The 19,670-nt window shown below is 41.6% G+C and overlaps 1 protein-coding gene across 2 annotated transcripts in view; it reads left to right on the top strand.

Moving 5' to 3' along the window:
- ADIPOR2 (adiponectin receptor 2) overlaps positions 1–18,125 on the top strand; it is a 104,444-nt gene extending 86,319 nt beyond the window's left edge. For both annotated transcript variants that reach the window (XM_036907233.2, XM_036907243.2), the window contains 5 exons: positions 1,525–1,696; positions 10,702–10,888; positions 11,131–11,318; positions 13,464–13,657; positions 15,359–18,125. In XM_036907233.2, coding sequence (XP_036763128.2) covers positions 1,525–1,696; positions 10,702–10,888; positions 11,131–11,318; positions 13,464–13,657; positions 15,359–15,487 — 870 coding nt within the window. In that variant the 3' untranslated portion in view covers positions 15,488–18,125. The remainder of the gene's footprint in view (positions 1–1,524; positions 1,697–10,701; positions 10,889–11,130; positions 11,319–13,463; positions 13,658–15,358) is intronic.
- The last annotated feature ends 1,545 nt before the right edge of the window (positions 18,126–19,670 follow it).

Genomic DNA, 19,670 nt, shown 5'->3' with positions numbered 1-19,670 from the left:
AAATAGCTATTTTTACAAATGGTAGTACTACTAGCAGTGGACATTAAAAATCTAGATTAGTCTGCTGGGATTATTTCATTTTGTTATATGTTGGAGTATGCATGGAATGGCCATATTAATACCACTAACCAGAGGCCTCAGGTTTTGAGTTGGGCAGTGAGAGGGGAAGGGAGAGGGTAGAGAGAGTAAGTTTGACTAGAGTGTTAAGAGGGCCACTGCTGATCTTAAATTAACAGTTTCAGAGGACTAACAGTCCTCTCTGCCTTTGGAGTTACCCAGAGCATCAATTCTTGTATAAATGTCAAGGAAGGATTGAGAGGAGCAGAGATAGGAAACTGTTGTAGAGTGAAAAAAGAGAATGGGCTCAGTAGCTGGCAGATCAGTGGCAGTCTTTCTGCATAATAGAGCCACATTTGTGTGTGGCCTAGCCACATTGTTTGTCACAAGAACCCTTGTGTGTGTGTGTGTGTGTATGTATGGGGGGTCATTGTCTGACACTGAAGTCTGCAAGTGCACCTGGCATTTTCCCTTCCATCTTTTTGGGTAGTGGAGGCAAGTTATGTTAGGATTAAATGATCGTTGTGGTTTGAGCTCTCTAGGCTGAGAACCATTAAAAAAAGCTGAGGGGAGAGGTTGACACTGTTTAAGGAGGGGATACTGAACTCCTGAGCCCTTTTTCTTTAGAGTCTGATGGGGGAGGCACAGTGAGGAAAAGGGAGAAGGTGGGGGAAGGGATGAAAATGCAGTGGAGGCCGCTCTGCACTGACGTCTTGACAGCGTGAGGGGGCATTCATCACAGCCCTCGGCATGGTCACCACTACATACCACCGTGGGGCTGACGTTGGGGTTCACTAACTCATTTATGAAGTGCTTTGGGTCATTTCATTCAATCTTCATAACTTCCTCATGAAGTAAAGCACTTATTATTATTTTTATATGTGAGGAAGCTGAGGCGTGGTGGTTTTGTGATTAATTAAAGCTCATTCAACTAGTTAAAGGCAGTGATCCAAGTTTTTCTAATTTCTGTGCTTTTTTACTTCACCATATTTGCTCTAGTAGGAAGAAAAGGGACAGGGAGAGATTTTAGCAAAAGGCACAAAAATGTGATTGTTTATGGGGTTTTTTTTTCCCACCAATAGGAGTACTAAGTATAAAAGTAGTTATTACTGTCACAGGATTTTCCAGAGGTCACAGTTATTGTGAAAGATGAATGAGGGAATCTGTGTAGGTGGGACTTTGGACCACTCATGTTACCTTTAGCCAGACTGAAACAAAGCTTGAAACCACTCTTTTGGGACATGTTCTATATTTTTTTCATTAATCTGTTTTTTGGAAACTAAGAATACAGGACATTCTACATTTTCAATGTATTTTCTCTTTTGAAAAACAGGTTATTTTCCCCATTATAAGACAATGTGATAAGAGGTGGGTGTTTGGGACCAGTGTTGCTAAACTGACAATTAAAATCTGTCTAAAAGATTTTTGAGATAAACTCAAAGGTATTTGGGAATGTTTTTCTTGCAGGTATGGGAAGGTCGATGGCGAGTAATTGCTCATGATGTGCTACCAGATTGGCTCAAGGATAATGACTTCCTTCTGCATGGACACCGGCCCCCTATGCCTTCTTTTCGGGCCTGTTTTAAGAGCATTTTCAGGATACACACAGAGACAGGCAACATCTGGACACATCTCTTAGGTATCAAATATCAGTGGTGTAATGAACTGGTGATTCATTTTATTTTACTTTTTATGTATTTGAGGGTAAGGACAACTTAAAACTATATTTGGGATTTGCCATTTTGTTTTCTGGATTTCTAATGATATAGTTTCTCACTGTTTTTTTTTTTTTTTTTTTTTTTACTCTGTGGTTATCCTAATTTGCACTGGTTTTATTACAACTAAGTCATATTTTTCTCTAACAGATTTTCAGATAGTATCCTCAAACATAGCCAGGGAAAAGGTATACAAAATATGGTATAATATTTCAGTGGACACTGAAAGGAAGGTATTTAATAGAAGTAAACTGATTTTTCAAGGTCATTACATAGAATATTCAAAACTAAATTTCATTTTGGCTTGAAGTAGAATGTGATCTATAATATTTTTTTTCTGTCATGATTGTATATAAAAGAAGTACAATGGAAGAAAAACATTCTTCTAACATAGGGTATTGAGGAAACTGAGTAACTGCATGTAAAAAATGAAGTTTGGACCCTTTCCTCCCACCATATACAAAAATTAACTCAAAATGGATCAAAGACCTAAACAGAATTCATACTACAAAACCATTAGGAGAAAACATAGATGTCAATCTTTGTGACCTTGGATTAGGTGAGTTTCTTAGAATTGACACCCAAGGCATAAGCAACCAAAGCAGAAGAATAGATAAGTTAGACTTCTTCAAAATTAGAACCTTTTGTATATTAAAGGACATTATCAAGAAAGAAAAAAAATTATCCTACAGAATGGGAGAAAATATTTGCAAATCATATATCTGTTAAGGGGATAGTAAGTATAGTTAAGAATTCCTTCAACTAGACAGTAAAAAGACAACCCAATTTAAAAAAACAGCACCTGAATAGACATTTCTCCAGAGAAGATCCATGGCTGGCCAATAAACAGATAAAAAGGTGTTTAGGATCATAGGTCATTTTGGGAAGTGCAAATCAAATACTTTGAGAAATGTAATGAGATGCTACTCCATACTCATTAGAATGGCTCTAATCAAGAAAATAGAAAATAACAAGTCTTGGCAAGAATGTGGGAAAGTTAGAACTCTCAAATATTGCTGGTAAGAATGTAAAGTGGCACAGACCCTATGGAAACAGTTTGGTAGTTCCTCAAAAAGATAAACAAGAGTTACCAGCAGCTCTCCTCAGGTATACACTCAAGAAAATTGAAAATGTGATGATTTAGCAGCAGCATTCATAATAAGTAAAAATTGGAAACAACCCAAATATCTATTAACTGATGATGGATATGTGAAATTTGGTGTATCCATACAATGAAATATCGTTTCGCCATAAAAAGGGATGCAGTAGAGTATAGCACAGAGAAGACAAGTAGTGACTCTATACCATCTTAATAAGCTGATGGACAGTAACTGTTACGGGTCCTCCTATGGAGGAGGAGCCAAGATGGCGGTGTGAACAGGGCAGCAGAAATCTCCTCCCAAAACCATATATATTTTTGAAAATACAACAAATACAACTATTCCTAAAAGATAGACCAGTGGATACAGTACAACAGCCAGGCTACATCTACATCTGCGAGACCATGGCATCTCATGAAGGGGGTAAGGTACAAGCCACGACCCAGCTCCCCTGTGGGAGGAAAGGAGTCGGAGCGGGGAGGGAGTGGAAACCCAGGACTGCTAAATAACCAGCTCTAGTAATCCGCACCAGGAGCGCAGACACAAAATGAATGGTGTGCTGGATATTAGAGAAAAGTAAAAGTAAAATCTACTAGCAGATCCCCGCAGCCAGCTCCCCTGGGACAAAAACGAGTGCTTTTTGAAAATCTTACAGGGACAGGGGCCTCACAGCTGGACGGAAGCATCCCGGCACACTGGGCCCAGCAGCTGGGAATCCTGGGGAACTTCAGGCACCCTAACCCCCTGTTTGACAACGCAGCCTTGAAGCTCCTCATGTGGGTAGACAGCCTGCCAGTCGTTCCCCTGGCTGGTGCGGCCCCAACACAGTGGCTGAACAGCCAGAGAGCAGCTGTGCCTGCCCGGATAGGCAGAGCAGCCCGAGAGGTGGCCGTGCCTGCCCACATAGGCAGAGCAGTCTGAGAGAGGACACACCCACAGCAACTGCCCAGAATCTCCTCACGGTGTGCAGCTGCCTGGGCCAGACCCAGTGGCCACTGCTGGCGCACAGCTGCCCAGTGCAGGCAGAGGAAATGGGGGCATGGTGCGAAGGGGCATGGTTCTGACAGGAGAGCACACCTGGTGCGCCTGCCACTCCCTGCAGGGCTCTGGGCTACCCTGATGGCGACCCCGCCCACAGCAGCTTAGGGGATTGATCCGGAGGCTGCTCCTGGTGTGTGGGTAAACAACACAGGCAGCGGAGAAGGGCAAGGTGACCAACAAACAGGAAGGGACTTTCTTCTCCAGCGGACACACACGCTACCAGCCTACAGCTACCTCTATTGCCATGAAAAGGCAGAAGAATTTGGTCCAGTCCAGAATTACCCAGACAACCCCTGAGAGAGGGCCTAGAGAGATAGATTTAACCAATCTTCCTGAAAAATAATTCAAAATAAAGGTCTTAACCATGCTGATGGACCTGCAGAGAAATATGCAAGTGCTAAAGGATCAAGTTGGGAGGGAGAATACAGAAAAAAAAATCTCTGGAAGGACTTAAGAGCAGACTGGATGAGGTGCAAGAGGCCATTAATAGACTAGAAATCAGAGAACAGGAACACAGAGAAACTGAAGCAGAGAGAGAGAAAAGGATCTCCAGGAATGAAAGAATATTAAGAGAACTGTGTGACCAATCCAAACGGAACAATATTCGCATTATAGGAGTACCAAAAGAAGAAGAGAGAAAAAGGGATAGAAAGTGTCTTTGAAGAAATAATTACTGAAAACTTCGCCAAACTGGGGGAGGAAATAGTCTCTCAGACCATGGAAGCCGACAGAACTCCCAAAACAAGGGACCCAAGGAGGACAACACCAAGACATATAATTAAAATGGCAAAGATCAAAGACAAGGACAGAGTATTAAAGGCAGCCAGAGAGAGAAAAATGGTCACCTACAAAGGAAACCCCATCAGGCTGTCATCAGACATCTCAACAGAAACCTTACAGGCCAGAAGAGAATGGCATGATATATTTAAAGCAATGAAACAGAAGGGCTTTGAACCAAGAATACTGTATCCAGCACGATTATCATCCAAATGTGAAGGAGGGATTAAATAATTCAAGCAAAGTTGAGGGAATTTACCTCCCACAAACCACCTCTACAGGGTATTTTAGAGGGACTGCTCTAGATGGAAGCACTCCTAAGGCTAAATAGATGTCAACAGAGAAAATAAAATGACGACAAAGAAAGCAGACCAATCAAATACTAACTAAAGGCAAAAAATAAAACCAACTACTCACAAAAGCAGTCAAAGAAAACAAAAAAGAGTACAGAATAAAACACCTAACATATAAAGAATGGAGGAGGAGGAATAAGAACGGAGAGAAATAAAGAATCATCAGACTGTGTTTATAATAGCTTAATAAGAGAGTTAAGTTAGATGGTTAGATAGTAAAGAAGCTACCCTGAACCTTTGGTAACCACGAATCTAAAGCCTGCAATGGCAATAAGTACAAATCTTTCAATAATCACCCTAAATGTAAATGCACCAATCAAAAGACACAGAGTAATAGAATGGATAAAAAAGCAAGCCCGATCTATATGCTGCTTACAAGAGACACACCTCAAACCCAAAGACATACACAGACTAAGTGAAGGGATGGAAAAAGATACTTCATGCAAACAATAGGGAGAAAAAAGCAGGTGTTGCAGTACTAGTATCAGACAAACTACTTCAAAACAAAGAAAGTAACAAGAGACAAAGAAGGACATTACATAATGATAAAGGGGTCAGTCCTACAAGAGGATATAACCATTATAAATATGTATGCACTGAACACAGGAGCACCGACATATGTGAAACAATACTAACAGAACTAAAGGAGGAAATAGAATGCAATGCATTCATTTTAGGAGACTTCAACACACCACTCACTCCAAAGGACAAATCCACCAGACAGAAAATAAGTAAGAACACAGAAGCCCAGAACAACATACTAGAACAGATGGACTTAACAGACATCTACAGAACTCTACACCCAAAAGCAACAGAATACACATTTTTCAAGTGCACATGGAACATTTTCCAGAATAGACCATATACTAGGCCACAAAAGAGCCTCAGTAAATTCAAAAAGACTGAAATTCTACCAACCAACTTCTCAGACCACAAAGGCATAAAACTAGAAATAAATTCTACAAAGAAAACAAGAAGGCTCACAAACACATGGAGGCTTAACAATATACTCCTAAATAATCAGTGGATCAATGACCAAATTAAAACAGAGATCAAGCACTATATAGAGACAAATGACAACACCACCACAAAGCCCCAACTTCTGTGGGACGCAACGAAGGCAGTTCTAAGGGGAAAGTATATAGCAATCCAGGCCTATTTAAAGAAGGAAGAATGATCCCAAATGAATAGTCTAAAGTCACAATTATTGAAATTAGAAAAAGAAGAACAAATGAGGCCCAAAGTCAGCAGAAGGAGGGACATAATAAAAATCAGAGAAGAAATAAATAAAAGTGAGAAGAATAAAACAATAAAAAAGATTAATGAAACCAAGAGCTGGTTCTTTGAGAAAATAAACAAAATAGATAAGCCCCTAGCCAGACTTATTAAGAGAAAAAGAGAATCTACACACATCAACAGAATCAGAAATGAGAAAGGAAAAATCACAATGGACCTCACAGAAATACAAAAAATTATTGGAGAATACTATGAAAATCTATATGCTAACAAGCTGGAAAACCTAGAAGAAATGGACAACTTCCTAGAAAAACACAACCTTCCAAGACTGACCAAGGAAGAAACAGAAAATCTAAACAGACCAATTACCAGCAAAGAAATTGAATCGGTAATCAAAATCTAGCCAAGAACAAAACCCCTGGGCCAGATGGAGTCACTGCTGAATTTTATCACACATATAGAGAAGACATAATACCCATTCTCCTTAAAATTTTCCAAAAAATAGAAGAGGAGGAAATACTTCCAAACTCATTCTGTGAAGCAGCATCACTCTAATACCAAAATCAGGCAAAGACCCCACAAAAAAAGAAAATTACAGACCAATATCCCTGATGAACATAGATGCAAAAATACTCAACAAAATATTAGCAAACTAAATTAAAAAATACATCAAGAAGATCATACACCATGATCAAGTGGGATTTGTCTCAGGGATGCAAGGATGGTACAAAATGCAAAAAAAATCAACATCATCCACCACATAAACAAAAAGAAGGACAAAAACCACATGATCTTCTCCATAGATGCTGAAAAAGCATTCGACAAAATTCAACATCCATTCATGATAAAAACTCTCAACAAAATGGGTATAGAGGGCAAGTGCCTCAACATAATAAAGGCCATATATGATAAACTCACAGCCAACATCATGCTTAACAGCTAGAAGCTGAAAACTTTTCCTCTAAAATCGGGAACAAGACAGGGATGCCCACTCTCCCCACTGTTATTCAACAGAGTACTGGAGGTCCTGGCTGTGGCAATAAGACAAAACAAAGAAATGCAAGGAATGCAGATGGGTAAAGAAGAAGTCAAACTGTCACTATTTGCAGATGACATGATATTGTACATAAAAAACCCTAAAGACTCCATTCCAAAACTACTAGAACTAATATCTGAATTCAGCAAAGTTTCAGGATACAAAATTATTACACAGAAATCTGTTGCTTTCCTATACACTAACGATGAGGTAGCAGAAAGAGAAATCAGGAATACAATTCCATTCACAATTGCATCAAAAAGAATAAAATACCTAGGAATAAACCTAACCAAGGAAGTGAAAGACCTATACCCTGAAAACTACAAGACACTCTTAAGAGAAGTTACAGAGGACACAAACAGATGGAAACTCATCCCATGCTCTTGGCTATGAAGAATTAATATTGTCAAAATGGCCATCCTGCCTAAAGCAATCTACAGATTCAATGCAATTCCTATCAAAATACCAACAGTCTTCAACGAACAAAAGACCCTGAATAGCCAAAGCAATTCTGAGAAGGAAGAATAAAGCAGGGGGGATCTCGCTACCCAACTTCAAGCTCTACTACAAAGCCACAGTAATCAAGACAGTTTGGTACTGGCACAAGAATAGACCCACAGACCAGTGGAACAGAATAGAGACTCCAGACATTAACCCAAACATATATGGTCAATTAATATACAATAAAGGAGCCATGGACATACAATGGGGAAATGACAACCTCTTCAACAGATGGTACTGGCAAAACTGGACAGCTACATGTAAGAGAATGAAACTGGATCACTGTCTAACTCCATACACAAAAGTAAATTCAAAATGGATCAAAGACCTGAATGTAAGTCATGAAACCATAAAACTCTTAGAAAAAAACATAAGCAAAAATCTTTTGGACATAAACATGAGCAACTTCTTCATGAACATATCTCCCCCTGCAAGGGAAATAAAAGCAAAAATGAACAAGTGGGACTACATCAAACTGAAAAGCTTCTGTACAGCAAAGGACACCATCAGTAGAACAAAAAGGAATCCTATAGTATGGGATGATATATTCATAAATGACAGATCCGATAAAGGGTTGACATCCAAAATATATAGAGAGCTCATGCACCTCAACAAACCAAAAGCAAATAATCTAATCAAAAAATGATCAGAGGAGCTGAACAGACAGTTCTCCAAAGAAGAAATTCGGATGGCCAACAGACACATGAAAAGATGCTCCACATGGCTAGTCATCAGAGAAATGCAAATTAAAACCACAATGAGATAATCACCTCACACTAGTAAGGATCACCACCATCCGAAAGACAAAAACAACAAATGTTGGCGAGGATGTGCAGAAAGGGGAACCTTCCTATACTGCTGGTGGGAATGCAAATTAGTTCAACCATTATGGAAAGCAGTATGGAGGTTCCTCAAAAAACTCAAAATAGGAATACCATTTGACTCAGGAATTACACCCCTAGGAATTTACCCTAAGAATGCAGCAGCCCAGTTTGAAAAAGACATATGCACCCCTATGTTTATCGCAGCACTATTCACAATAGCCAAGAAATGGAAGCAACCTAAGTGTCTATCCATAGATGAATGGATAAAGAAGAGGTGATAACATATACACAATGGAATATTATTCAGCCATAAGAAGAAAACATCCTACCATTTGCAACAACATGGATGGAGCTAGAGGGTATTATGCTCAGTGAAATAAGTGAGGTGGAAAAAGACAAGTATCAAATGATTTCACTCATCTGTGGAGTATAAGAACAAGGAAAAAACTGAAGGAGCAAAACAGCAGAAGACTCACAGAACCCAAGAATGGACTAACAGTTACCAAAGGGAAAGGGACTTGGGAGGATGGGTGGGAAGGGAGGGATAAGTGGGAGGAAAAAAGAAAGGGGGCGTTATGATTAGCATATGTAATGTGGGGGGAGGGGCACAGGGAGGGCTGTGCAACACAGAGAAGTCAAGTAGTGATTCTACAACATCTTATGACGCTGATGGACAGTGACTGTAATGGGGTATGTGGGGGGAACTTGGTGATGAGGGGAGTCTAGTAAACATAATCTTCCTCATGTAATTGTAGATTAATGATACCAAAAAAGTAAATATGTAAAATAAAAGTAAAAAAAAAAAGAGGAGGATGAAGTACTGATTTGTGCTGCAACTTGGGGAGCCTTGAAAACATTATGCTAAATGGAAGAAGCCAGAAACAAAAGGCTGCATATTGTATGATCCATACAGAAAATGCCCAGAATGGGATATCCTTAGAGACAGAAAGCTGGTCATTGTGTCTAGGTTTGGGGTGGGGCCGCGTGTGTGATTGGAAGTGGGAGGTGACTGTAACAGGTAGGGGCTTTTTTCAGGGTGGTGAAAATGTTATGAAATTAAATAGTGCTGATGGTCACATGACCTTGTAAATATACTAAATAGTTTTTGGCTTTACCCCATTTGACTTGCATATCTTATCACAGATTTGATTTCCAACGTGCTCCCAAATTCCCACCTGCTAGTGTAGTGAGAACTGAATAGAGAATCAAGTCAAATTTGTGGCTCCTGATAACTGCAGGGCAAATGTTTAATTACATGGGTCAAATGGAATCAGTTAGCTAGTGTTTAACTTCGTAATTTCTGTGCCTTCCTTGTGTTAAGTGGCCCTTCCCTAAGCAATTAAGAACATGGTATCTTACTGTGAAGAACAGTTTAAAATCTGGTTGTGAAGTAGCCTGAATAGGCATTTTACTGTCCTTAATTTATTTTTTGGCAAATGTAAAATATTCTATTAAAAATTTTTTTTATTACCTGTACTTAATATATAGTATTATATTGGTTTCAAGTATACAACATAGTGATTGGACATTGTTAAGTGCTCACCCCAACTACTATAGTTCTATCTGTCAGCATAGATAGAGGTTATGGAACGATTGACTATATTCTCTGTGCTGTACTTTCATCTCCATGACTGATTCATGTAATGATTGAGATTTTCTGCCTGTTCCTCCCCTTCACCTCGTTTACCCACCCCCACAACCCCTCGCCCATGGTAACCATCAGTCATTTCTCAGTGTCTATGAGTCATACGTGCCAGAACTTCATACATGAATTTTCATACTAGCTCTAAGAGGGAAGTGGCAGCATTGTCAGTTTCTTTGGATTTTTCCTCCTAGGTAAATAAGTTGTTATATTCTGCATACTCAATTTATAAAGTTGAGGAGTATATGATAACAGTAATGCTTGAAGTAGGCCACAGTTTTGGATAAGCTTCAGTTGTTTGGAAATTTTTTCTTGTGGAACTTTGATGCAGTATCATTGTGATTGTGACGGACTGAAAATATAATCAACATATAACACTGTTTTTTCAAAAGGACAATCTTCTTCTTGTTTTCTCCTAGGTTGTGTGTTCTTCCTGTGCCTGGGGATCTTTTATATGTTTCGCCCAAACATCTCTTTTGTGGCCCCACTGCAAGAGAAGGTTGTCTTTGGATTGTTCTTCTTGGGGGCCATCCTCTGCCTTTCTTTTTCCTGGCTCTTCCACACAGTCTACTGCCATTCAGAAGGGGTGTCCCGGCTCTTCTCTAAGTAAGTGTCTAACGCCCACAGTTTGGTCAGTGAGTAAGGGTCTCAGTGGGTTAGGGAGAAACATCCAGCAGAGTTGGTTGAATTCTTGATACCATATGATGGGGGCTTTTTTTTTTTACATTAAAGCAGGCACCCCAGCTTGCCTCTTAGCTGTTATTGCTAATTCATGTCATTGGGGGATAAATTGGAACCAGTGGTGGAAATAATTTTTAACATTAACTGGATTTCTTTTTCTGTCCTAGACTGGATTACTCTGGCATTGCTCTTCTGATTATGGGAAGTTTTGTTCCCTGGCTTTATTATTCTTTCTACTGTAACCCACAACCTTGCTTCATCTACTTGATTGTCATTTGTGTGCTGGGCATTGCAGCCATTATAGTCTCCCAGTGGGACATGTTTGCCACCCCTCAGTATCGAGGAGTAAGAGCAGGTAAGAGCATGTGTAGGCCTTGCATGGGACATTCATTTATTTACCAGTCATTTGTTAAAAGTCTATTTGCCAGGCATTCCGCTCTCCATTGTGATGTAAAGATGAATCATAGTTCCTGTCCTTGAGGGCATTTAATGTAGTATGTTCATTCATCTGAGAGCTTTGGAGTTGAGGGGCATTGGCGAGCTACGTGATCTGATGTGTGTGGGAGTGTAGTTTACAGCCATACACTTGCCCATGAGGGAGTGGCTCCTCAACCTTTGGAAAGTACACTGATTCCTCTTACTCTCTCAGCAAGGAGTGTCCTCCTTGTAACGATTGGTTCCTTTTTTTGTTGTTGTCAATTTTCTTTTGTTTTGTATTTTTATTTTAAGATGTGTAATCTGTTTAAGTAAGTAATACTTTACTATAGACTGATTATGTTTTGCTAATGTGGGCACCATGCATCTCTTCTGATGTGGAGATAAAGAGACCTTTTATATTTAGGATAATGCCTGTTTAGCTAGAGATAAGAAAGAAAGCCAAAAGCCTCTGTGTGCCTACGTTGATCCTTTCTGTAGAAGTAGAGTTGTTGGAGCACATTTTTTTATCCCACTGGACAGGGGACCCTTTGTATCCAGGGCTATGTCTTCAATTTGTATCCCAGTAGCAAACCCAGTACATACTGAGAATGAACAGGAAGCATTAAAAGGAGTATTTTTTCTTTTGGCATTTTCTGTTTTAAACTAGTATTAAAATCCAGGCCATGGTTCATCTGCAGTTATCTAGAAGGTCAGAAGTGAGAATTCAGTGTTTATGATCACAGTCAACAGCACTCCACCCTCTTCCCTTTTGAAGTGTGTGTATCAGCAGATGAGCAGTGGCGGGGTTGGCTTTCAGTCATACTTAACTGTGTTGTTAAGCCTGCTTGAGCACATGAGATAGGAGCATGTTTGCTATGTAGAGTTGAACATTGTGCTCTCTGTTCACATCAGAAGAGCCAAGATCCTGAGCCTTTGACTAGAGAATGAGGGAAGACCATTAGCAGCCTTTACTTCTAGCATGTGGAGGAAAAGAGCAAGTGAAAAAACAGGATCATGATGATTTTTTTTAGTGAGGATTAGAGGAGTCCTTCCTCTTGTGAGATGCACATTGCCATTTTCCTAATCTCTTGCACGTGCCCATTTTATTCATGAGTATGCATACTTAACGTTGCTGCACGCAAGCCCCTTAATTGGCAATGTGCAAAACGCAAGTATAGGCTCCTTGTCTTTGAGAAAGCTTACCAAATGACAGTCTGTTTTGCAAGGGTCATTCTTAACTGTCTGTCAAAATGAAGGAGTAGTTACAGGCTGCTGCCAGGAGCTCCTGCTTCCAGGTGCCTCGGTTGATTTCAAAATGATTTTAGATCGTGACATTTTATCTTACAACCCTGAACATGTATATGTATACATAAATTCACATGTATATAAATTATAAACCTTTACAATTTAGTCCTTAACCATCCACTTGGGATACAGTCTATTTTTTATTGTATTCTAGTTCATTTAAAAAAAAGCTGATTCAGACTCAGTTGATATTATAAAAGTTATATTGTATCCAGAAGTTGGACAAACACTGCTGTCCATGGTATGGTTTTGAGGGTAGCAGGGTGGGTGGAGTGTATCTGACAGACTTCTGTTCCCGATTGGTACTTCTGGGCCTACCAGTGTCAGAAGTGGCTCCTCTCCACTCTCTCTTGCCTCCTCCACTCTTTTCCCATACTTCCATCACAGGAATATCTGTTGCTTCAAAGGGAAGAGAAAGTGTGTAAAATTGCTCTGTATTGTAATCTGTGTCTATAAATCAGCAGCATTTAGGGAGGTTTTAACAAACCCTTTAGAGCTGTCTGCTCCTAAAACATTTAGCAACATAATTCTAAATGCTTTGATGATCTTAAGCTAAACCTCTCTCAGTAGGAGGCTCCTTGCATTTGTAAGTAGATTTGCCTTTTGGAACATAGCTGTGCTGTCTTGTATGGCAATATCCCAAAGTTTAAAGAACCTTTTTCCCTCAAACAAGAAGCTGGGTTGCATCTTACTTAAGTAGTCATTTTATGGAAGGACAGGTGCTGGCCCCTTCAGTATTGTTCTTCTGCATGTTTACCTTATTGTTCTTGACTCCTAGGTGTGTTTTTGGGCCTCGGCCTGAGTGGAATCATTCCTACCTTGCACTATGTCATCTCGGAGGGGTTCCTGAAGGCAGCCACAATAGGGCAGATTGGCTGGCTGATGCTCATGGCCAGCCTCTATATCACGGGAGCGGCCCTGTACGCTGCCCGCATCCCCGAACGCTTCTTCCCTGGCAAGTGTGACATCTGGGTAGGTATGATCGGGGCTGTAAGTGTGCATACACACGTATCTGTCAGCGGGTCATTGGCAGGCTGGGAAGTGAAACAGCTGAAAAAAGTTAAGGCTCAGCCTCTCCCTCATCAGTTGAGTCCCTTGGATGGTAAGCGTGAATATAACTAACACATATTGAGCTCTTGCTTGTGCCCAGCACATTTCTGGTGGCCCCTCACATGAGTCACCTCACTTAATATGTGGTCCGATGGTGTAACAGCTATTAGTAATGTGTGCGTTTTACAAATGAGGTGACGAGGCTTAGGGAGAGGAGGTAACTTGTCCAGTGTGCCTGGCTATTAAAGTGGCAGGAGCCAGATTTGCATTAGGCTAGACCAATACCAGAGTCTGTGCTCCTCCGTGCTGCCCTGTACCAAAAAGTTACTTAGTCATTGTCTGTCCCTGTTTCCTCATTTATGACATGAGGATGATGGACCAGATTTGTACCAAAGTCCTTTTGGTGACCAAATGCAGGGATTTTGTAATGAGAGACTGAGTGTGTATATGTGTGTTTGCTTGGCAGAGGAGGTAGAGACAACTAGATTGTGGTTAATGGTAAGAGAAGAGGAAAGAGAAGGGGACAAGGAAATAGAAGGACCAGGAGATGGAAATCTGTCTAACTGAAGATGGCCTGAAACATTTCCGAGAGTACAGAAATGGAGTGGTGCTTCATATGAAGTCTCATCTTTGGAATCCTGTTCTTCAGTTAGTTGATAGTTATTGACTAAGCTGTTATTCTAGTGTTTTTGGAGTTCAATTTTAGCTATCTGCAAATGAAGATAATGCATATTAGGCAGTCTTTTAGCTTGGCATTGACTAATTCATTTTTCTGAGATTGCCCCATCAAAATTTTGACATTGATATTGAGATTTTTACCGTCACCCCCCCTTTTTTGTGAGAACAAACCCCTCTTTGGTTTCCTAGGAAACATGTCTGTCGGCTGCGATCTGTGGATCCTTCTAGTTTACACTTTGAAAATCAGTGTCTTCCCTTTGATAAGTACTGTTTTGCCACTATACTTTTTCATCTTGGGACTATAATGAAAGAAGAGTATATTTGAAGTGATGTTTGGTGCACTGAGCAATTGATGGTAACCCCTTTTTGAGATTTAAACTAGAATTCAACATAATATCACATATGTGTAGGCCAGTTTCTGATTTGAGAAGGCAGTAGTCTTTTGATGTAGTATGTTGGTCATGTAACTCCAGAGCCTTGATGCTCTTGGAAACTCTAGCCATCACATGTTTTAACCTTCTACCCAATCCTGGAAGTCCCTTTAGTTTTTCTAACAGCAACATTTAAATGACTATAGCTCTGGTGTGCCAGTCTGTGACAAAAACGTCCATCAGCATCAAGGAAAACACCCCTGTGTCTCACTGTAGCCCACTGCTAGGCCTCCAGGGATCCTTGGAGCCTTTGTGGTTTGTTGGCAAGAGAGTCATGTATCATTTGCCCCTGAGTTCACCAGACACTCTAGTGCTGTGTGTGCACGTTGTCACATCCAGAGTTGGGGACAGCTGGTCTTCAGCAGAATGTGATATGCCTAATGGGGGTTCCACTGTGTGTGGACACCTCGAATTGAGTTCTGTCGCCTCCATTCCCTGCCTTCTGATCAGCAATAGTGATCTTAAGAACCACTAGCAGGCTGTGAATAATGCAGGTTCTCCTTTTTGCCTGCAGTTCCACTCTCACCAGCTGTTTCACATCTTTGTGGTCGCTGGCGCTTTCGTTCACTTCCATGGTGTCTCAAATCTCCAGGAGTTCCGCTTCATGGTCGGTGGCGGCTGCAGTGAAGAGGAAGCACTGTGACACCTCCCAGAAGCCAGGGACTGTAACCCTGAACCAGCGCCTGCATTCTGCCCCTCCTGGCCAGTGGTGCCAGTACCAGAGGAGCCCCAAACTTTGGCAGCCTCGTGGGCTTGGTGACGCCCCGGGGGCTCCACGTGGTACACGACTGAGAAGAGAAAAACAAAAATAAATCATACCTCAAAGGTGGAGTGCATCAGTTGGAGAAGAGGAGAAATGGCCCAGACCCTGACTTATTCTTGAGATCTGCCAGTTGCAGGCTCTACGGGACCCTTGGCAGATGGGCTTCTGACTTGTGTCGTATTTATTTTTAGATGATGGGGACACAGTGCAGCTGGTGGCCTGTTCTCCCTTCTCTCTCCTTGAAACCATGACACCAAACAATTAGGTGAACATTTATAGCCTATTAAGGGGCAGGAGTGTGATTTTCGATACTCTTTTGAGAGAACAAAGAAATTAATGTAAATAAGATTTCTAACTTACTGTTTAAATAAGAATTTATATAACTGTTTAAAACAAAGGGGTAGGGGAGGGAGGACTTTTGTATAGAGTGAAACAAGCAAGTACCACACACTGTTTCCATTTTGCACGAAGTGACTGTAGGCGGGTTAGGTGATAGCCCAGAATGTATAATGCCTTGGCGCACCAAGGTGCCTTTGAAGGCTGACATACCTTGGGCCCTGTGGGGCAGAGACAGGCCCCCGCCCAGAGATCACATGACCACTCCTGCCCAAGAGCCTTCGGGAGTCCCGAGGTAGAGGGAAGCCAGCTGTTTTCCCAGTGGAGGCAGCACGCAGTGGCTAACAGGATGTGTTAAAGGCTCTAGTTACGGTGTCATTTGAGAGACTGACTTGTTCCCTGTGCTAATAGGGACCCTTTCCCAGTGGTAGAGCCACCTGCTTGGAGAAGGCCATTGTGCTGGCAGAGGTATAGTGGGAACAGCGGGAAGAGCTCTGGAGGTGTTAGCACGGCACTGGGCTGAAGACTGGCATCCTGCTCAGCCTTGTGGGAACTTTATCTGATAAAGGGATGTAACATTTTTCCATGCCCTTGCTATGGAGCTTTGGAACACTCTGGAAATGTCCCTCTCTTAAAATCACTGCCCTCTTCCTGGGAATAAAAATCGACCTTTCCATGGCCTCATAGTTCCTGCCACAAATGAGATCCTGACCTGTCTCTGCCTCCTGAGCTCATTTAAGATAGGTTGGGAGGGTGCTGCTGTGGATTAGAAGAGATGAGTTCACCTGGCACACTGTCTCGGTAAGCCTTGACAGACACGTCAGCTCACCTTGAACAGGAAAGCCAGCAGAACGCTTGTCAAGCAGGGCCCAGTACCGTGCATGGAGTTACCAACATTCCCCAAGCCCCGTTTCTTAAGAATAGCATGGTGGGAAGTTTTAAAAGGAAACTGTGTGCTGTTGCCAGGAAGCATAGTAGAGTCCTTAAAGCTCACTCTATGAAGAGCTGCTGGAAGTAACAGACAGTTCTTGTGTCCATGAGGTGCCCATTAATGGTGTTAGAGAGCGTGGCAGGGGAAGGGTCTGCTGATCTTGGCTCACAGGTGAACCACCGAAATAGCACTTGGGTCTCAGGTTACTTACTGTCATCCAAGACACAAGTGACTAAGTTACATCCTGGGGCCTGTGGGTTTTAGAACTAATATTGAAGCCCTAAGCCTAGGGGCTGGCAGCCTCTAATGGGTGTTTGGGAATATGGGAAGTGTCTATTTGGCATAGAGTTTTCTTGGTTATTTTTCTCCTTTCTCTCCCCTTCCAATCTCCAGCAAAAGCAGGGAGAATGAATCCATTGTAGAACTTGGGAAAAATTTAAGAGAATATTGTGGTTTGTGGTTCTGGATAAAGTCGCTGCCCTGGGTGCTAGGCGGACCCAGCGGAAGATGCAGTGGGTGGCCTGGTGCAGCATCTGACAGAAAGAGTCAGTATTAGCCCTTTAGAGGAGATGTAGTCCAGCAGGATAGTTGACACCTGGAAGGAAGCTCAGTTCCTCAGAAGTAACAGCACATATCAGACGCCGGATTTACTCTTCGGTCATGCACTTTTGGGTACAGGGGGTACAGGGTATGAGGTGCAGGCCTGTGAGCACCCCCCAAAAAGGAGCAGTCTCTGGGCCCAGCCCCCTCAGGAGGAGCTGAATCTGGTTCAACATAGCACAAACCCTTAGGGAAAATGAAATTAGCATCAGCGATGTGTAGTGCATAACAATCTCCCTCTTTAGGGTGTGTGCATAGGGACGTGTGTGTCCATTTACAAGTGTGTCTGTGCACAGCTCACTCCCCGCAGCCTCGCCGCACTGAGTCCACAGTGCTTGCTGAGAACTCTCACCAGGTTGGCGCCTGAATGCCTTACTCTCAGCATCAGAGGCTTGCTTGCTCTGCAGATTTTTAATTTTCTTCCTATACCCTAGGCTAGTTAGAACCTCCACAGCTTCATCTCACCTTTAAATAGTGGCCTTTTTCAGTATTTTTCCCCTTCCTCTTTATAAATTGCTGAAGCCACAAAGCACATTTTTGGGGATCATAGAAGGTTGGGGTTCCAGAAAGGCATCTGTGTGGTAGTTCCATTCACCATGGGCTTTCCCTACTTGCTGTCTTCTCAACTTCTAATAAAAAGAGCCAAATGGAGTATGAACTTTGTTGTGTATTTTTTTTTACTGCCATAGCTAATTTCTGTAAAGCTCTTGGCACTTCTTGAAAGACACTGAAGCTAAGGAGTTTTCAGAAACTTCCAGTTGGAATGCATGAACCAGAGTGCTTATGACACCTCATGTTTGCCAGCCGATCACATGCCTTCATCACAACTGGGAGTGGGTTTAGAGTGGCAGGGTTTAGAGCTAATGCAAGGGGTAGTTATTAATTTATTGCTGGTCTATAGAAATAATGCCCAATGCAATGATGGGCTCTGGATATCTCAGCACCTAACCACTGTCCTGTGAGCTGACTAGTGTTATTTCTCATTTCATGGGTAAGGAAGCTGAAGCTTAGGTGAAGCCTGATGCTTGTGCCAGCGCTCTTCACATACAGGAGAAATTCAGACTTCATAGTCTTATGTATATTCACTTAAAAATTTTGTGGTTTGTTAACCGTTTTATGTAATTTAAGAACAGGGAGGAATGCCAAACTCTTTTGCTTTAGGTAAATTTAGTTTTGCAGGGGATTTTCTAGTATTTGGATAATAAATCCATTCTGAATTATCGTTTTTAAGTATAGATGCAACTTAAGGGTTTCTCCATACATTATCCTGGCATAGAACACAGAGTCACATTCTGCTCTTGATGAATAATAAGCTGAGGCCTACAAATAACTCACTTGTTTTTTTCCTAGCCTTTTGCTAAAAGCTATCCATGAGCTTCCTTTCTGGGGTGATGTCTGGATACTGTAAAGGGAATAAATAAGGATAAGTTTGAATTTCATAGAACTATTTCTTGGGCTAAGTGGTGTAGAGAAGCCCCCAGGCAATGTTGCTTTAAAATTATCCCAGAAATAATACCCTTGTCTCTAGATTATTTTGCTTCAGTTATAGCACATTCTGTATTTTCCTTCCTTCTGGGCACGAACTGTTGACTACCGTTCCCTATGTCCTAATGTACAAATTTTCCTGCCTTCAACTATTTGCCAGTTTGTCTCCTGTAACATCTGCTTGTGAGGGCATGAGGTGGGGAACAAGGAAGGGGGGCAGGGGTTCAGCTGCATGAACGTGAAAGCCTCTCCTGTCCACCTACCATCTCTGCTACACTGACCTAGAAACAGGTTCAGAGCCCAGTTCTGCCACTTGCCAGGTGACAGGCAGGAAGTCATTTATTTCCCTAGCCTCCATTTTCTCACCTGTTAAAATAGGCCTTATGAAATATCCTTTGCATCTTTCATTGAGATGCCATGGCTCTTACAGATCAATATTTCTCAAACTTCCCAGTGTGTGTTAGTGATTGGTTGGCATTTCTGCCAAGCTCTTGCTCACATTCCTCCCTTTTGTGGTCTGTGACCCCCTCCCCCATATTTACTCTTCTGACTTCAAGGTATGTCCACTCTCCTGCCCTCTTGACCCAGAACTTCACTTAACATTACAAAGTGCTTGATGCATTTTACCTGAAAGCAATTAAAGTATGCAAAATTATGTGGAATCAGTAGTTAATATATCCCTGGTATATACATCCTCCTGAGGACAGAGGG

The sequence above is a fragment of the Manis pentadactyla genome, chromosome 14 (assembly GCF_030020395.1).
Source record: "Manis pentadactyla isolate mManPen7 chromosome 14, mManPen7.hap1, whole genome shotgun sequence".
Lineage (NCBI taxonomy): Eukaryota > Metazoa > Chordata > Mammalia > Pholidota > Manidae > Manis > Manis pentadactyla.
This window is presented reverse-complemented; position numbering and strand designations above follow the sequence as displayed.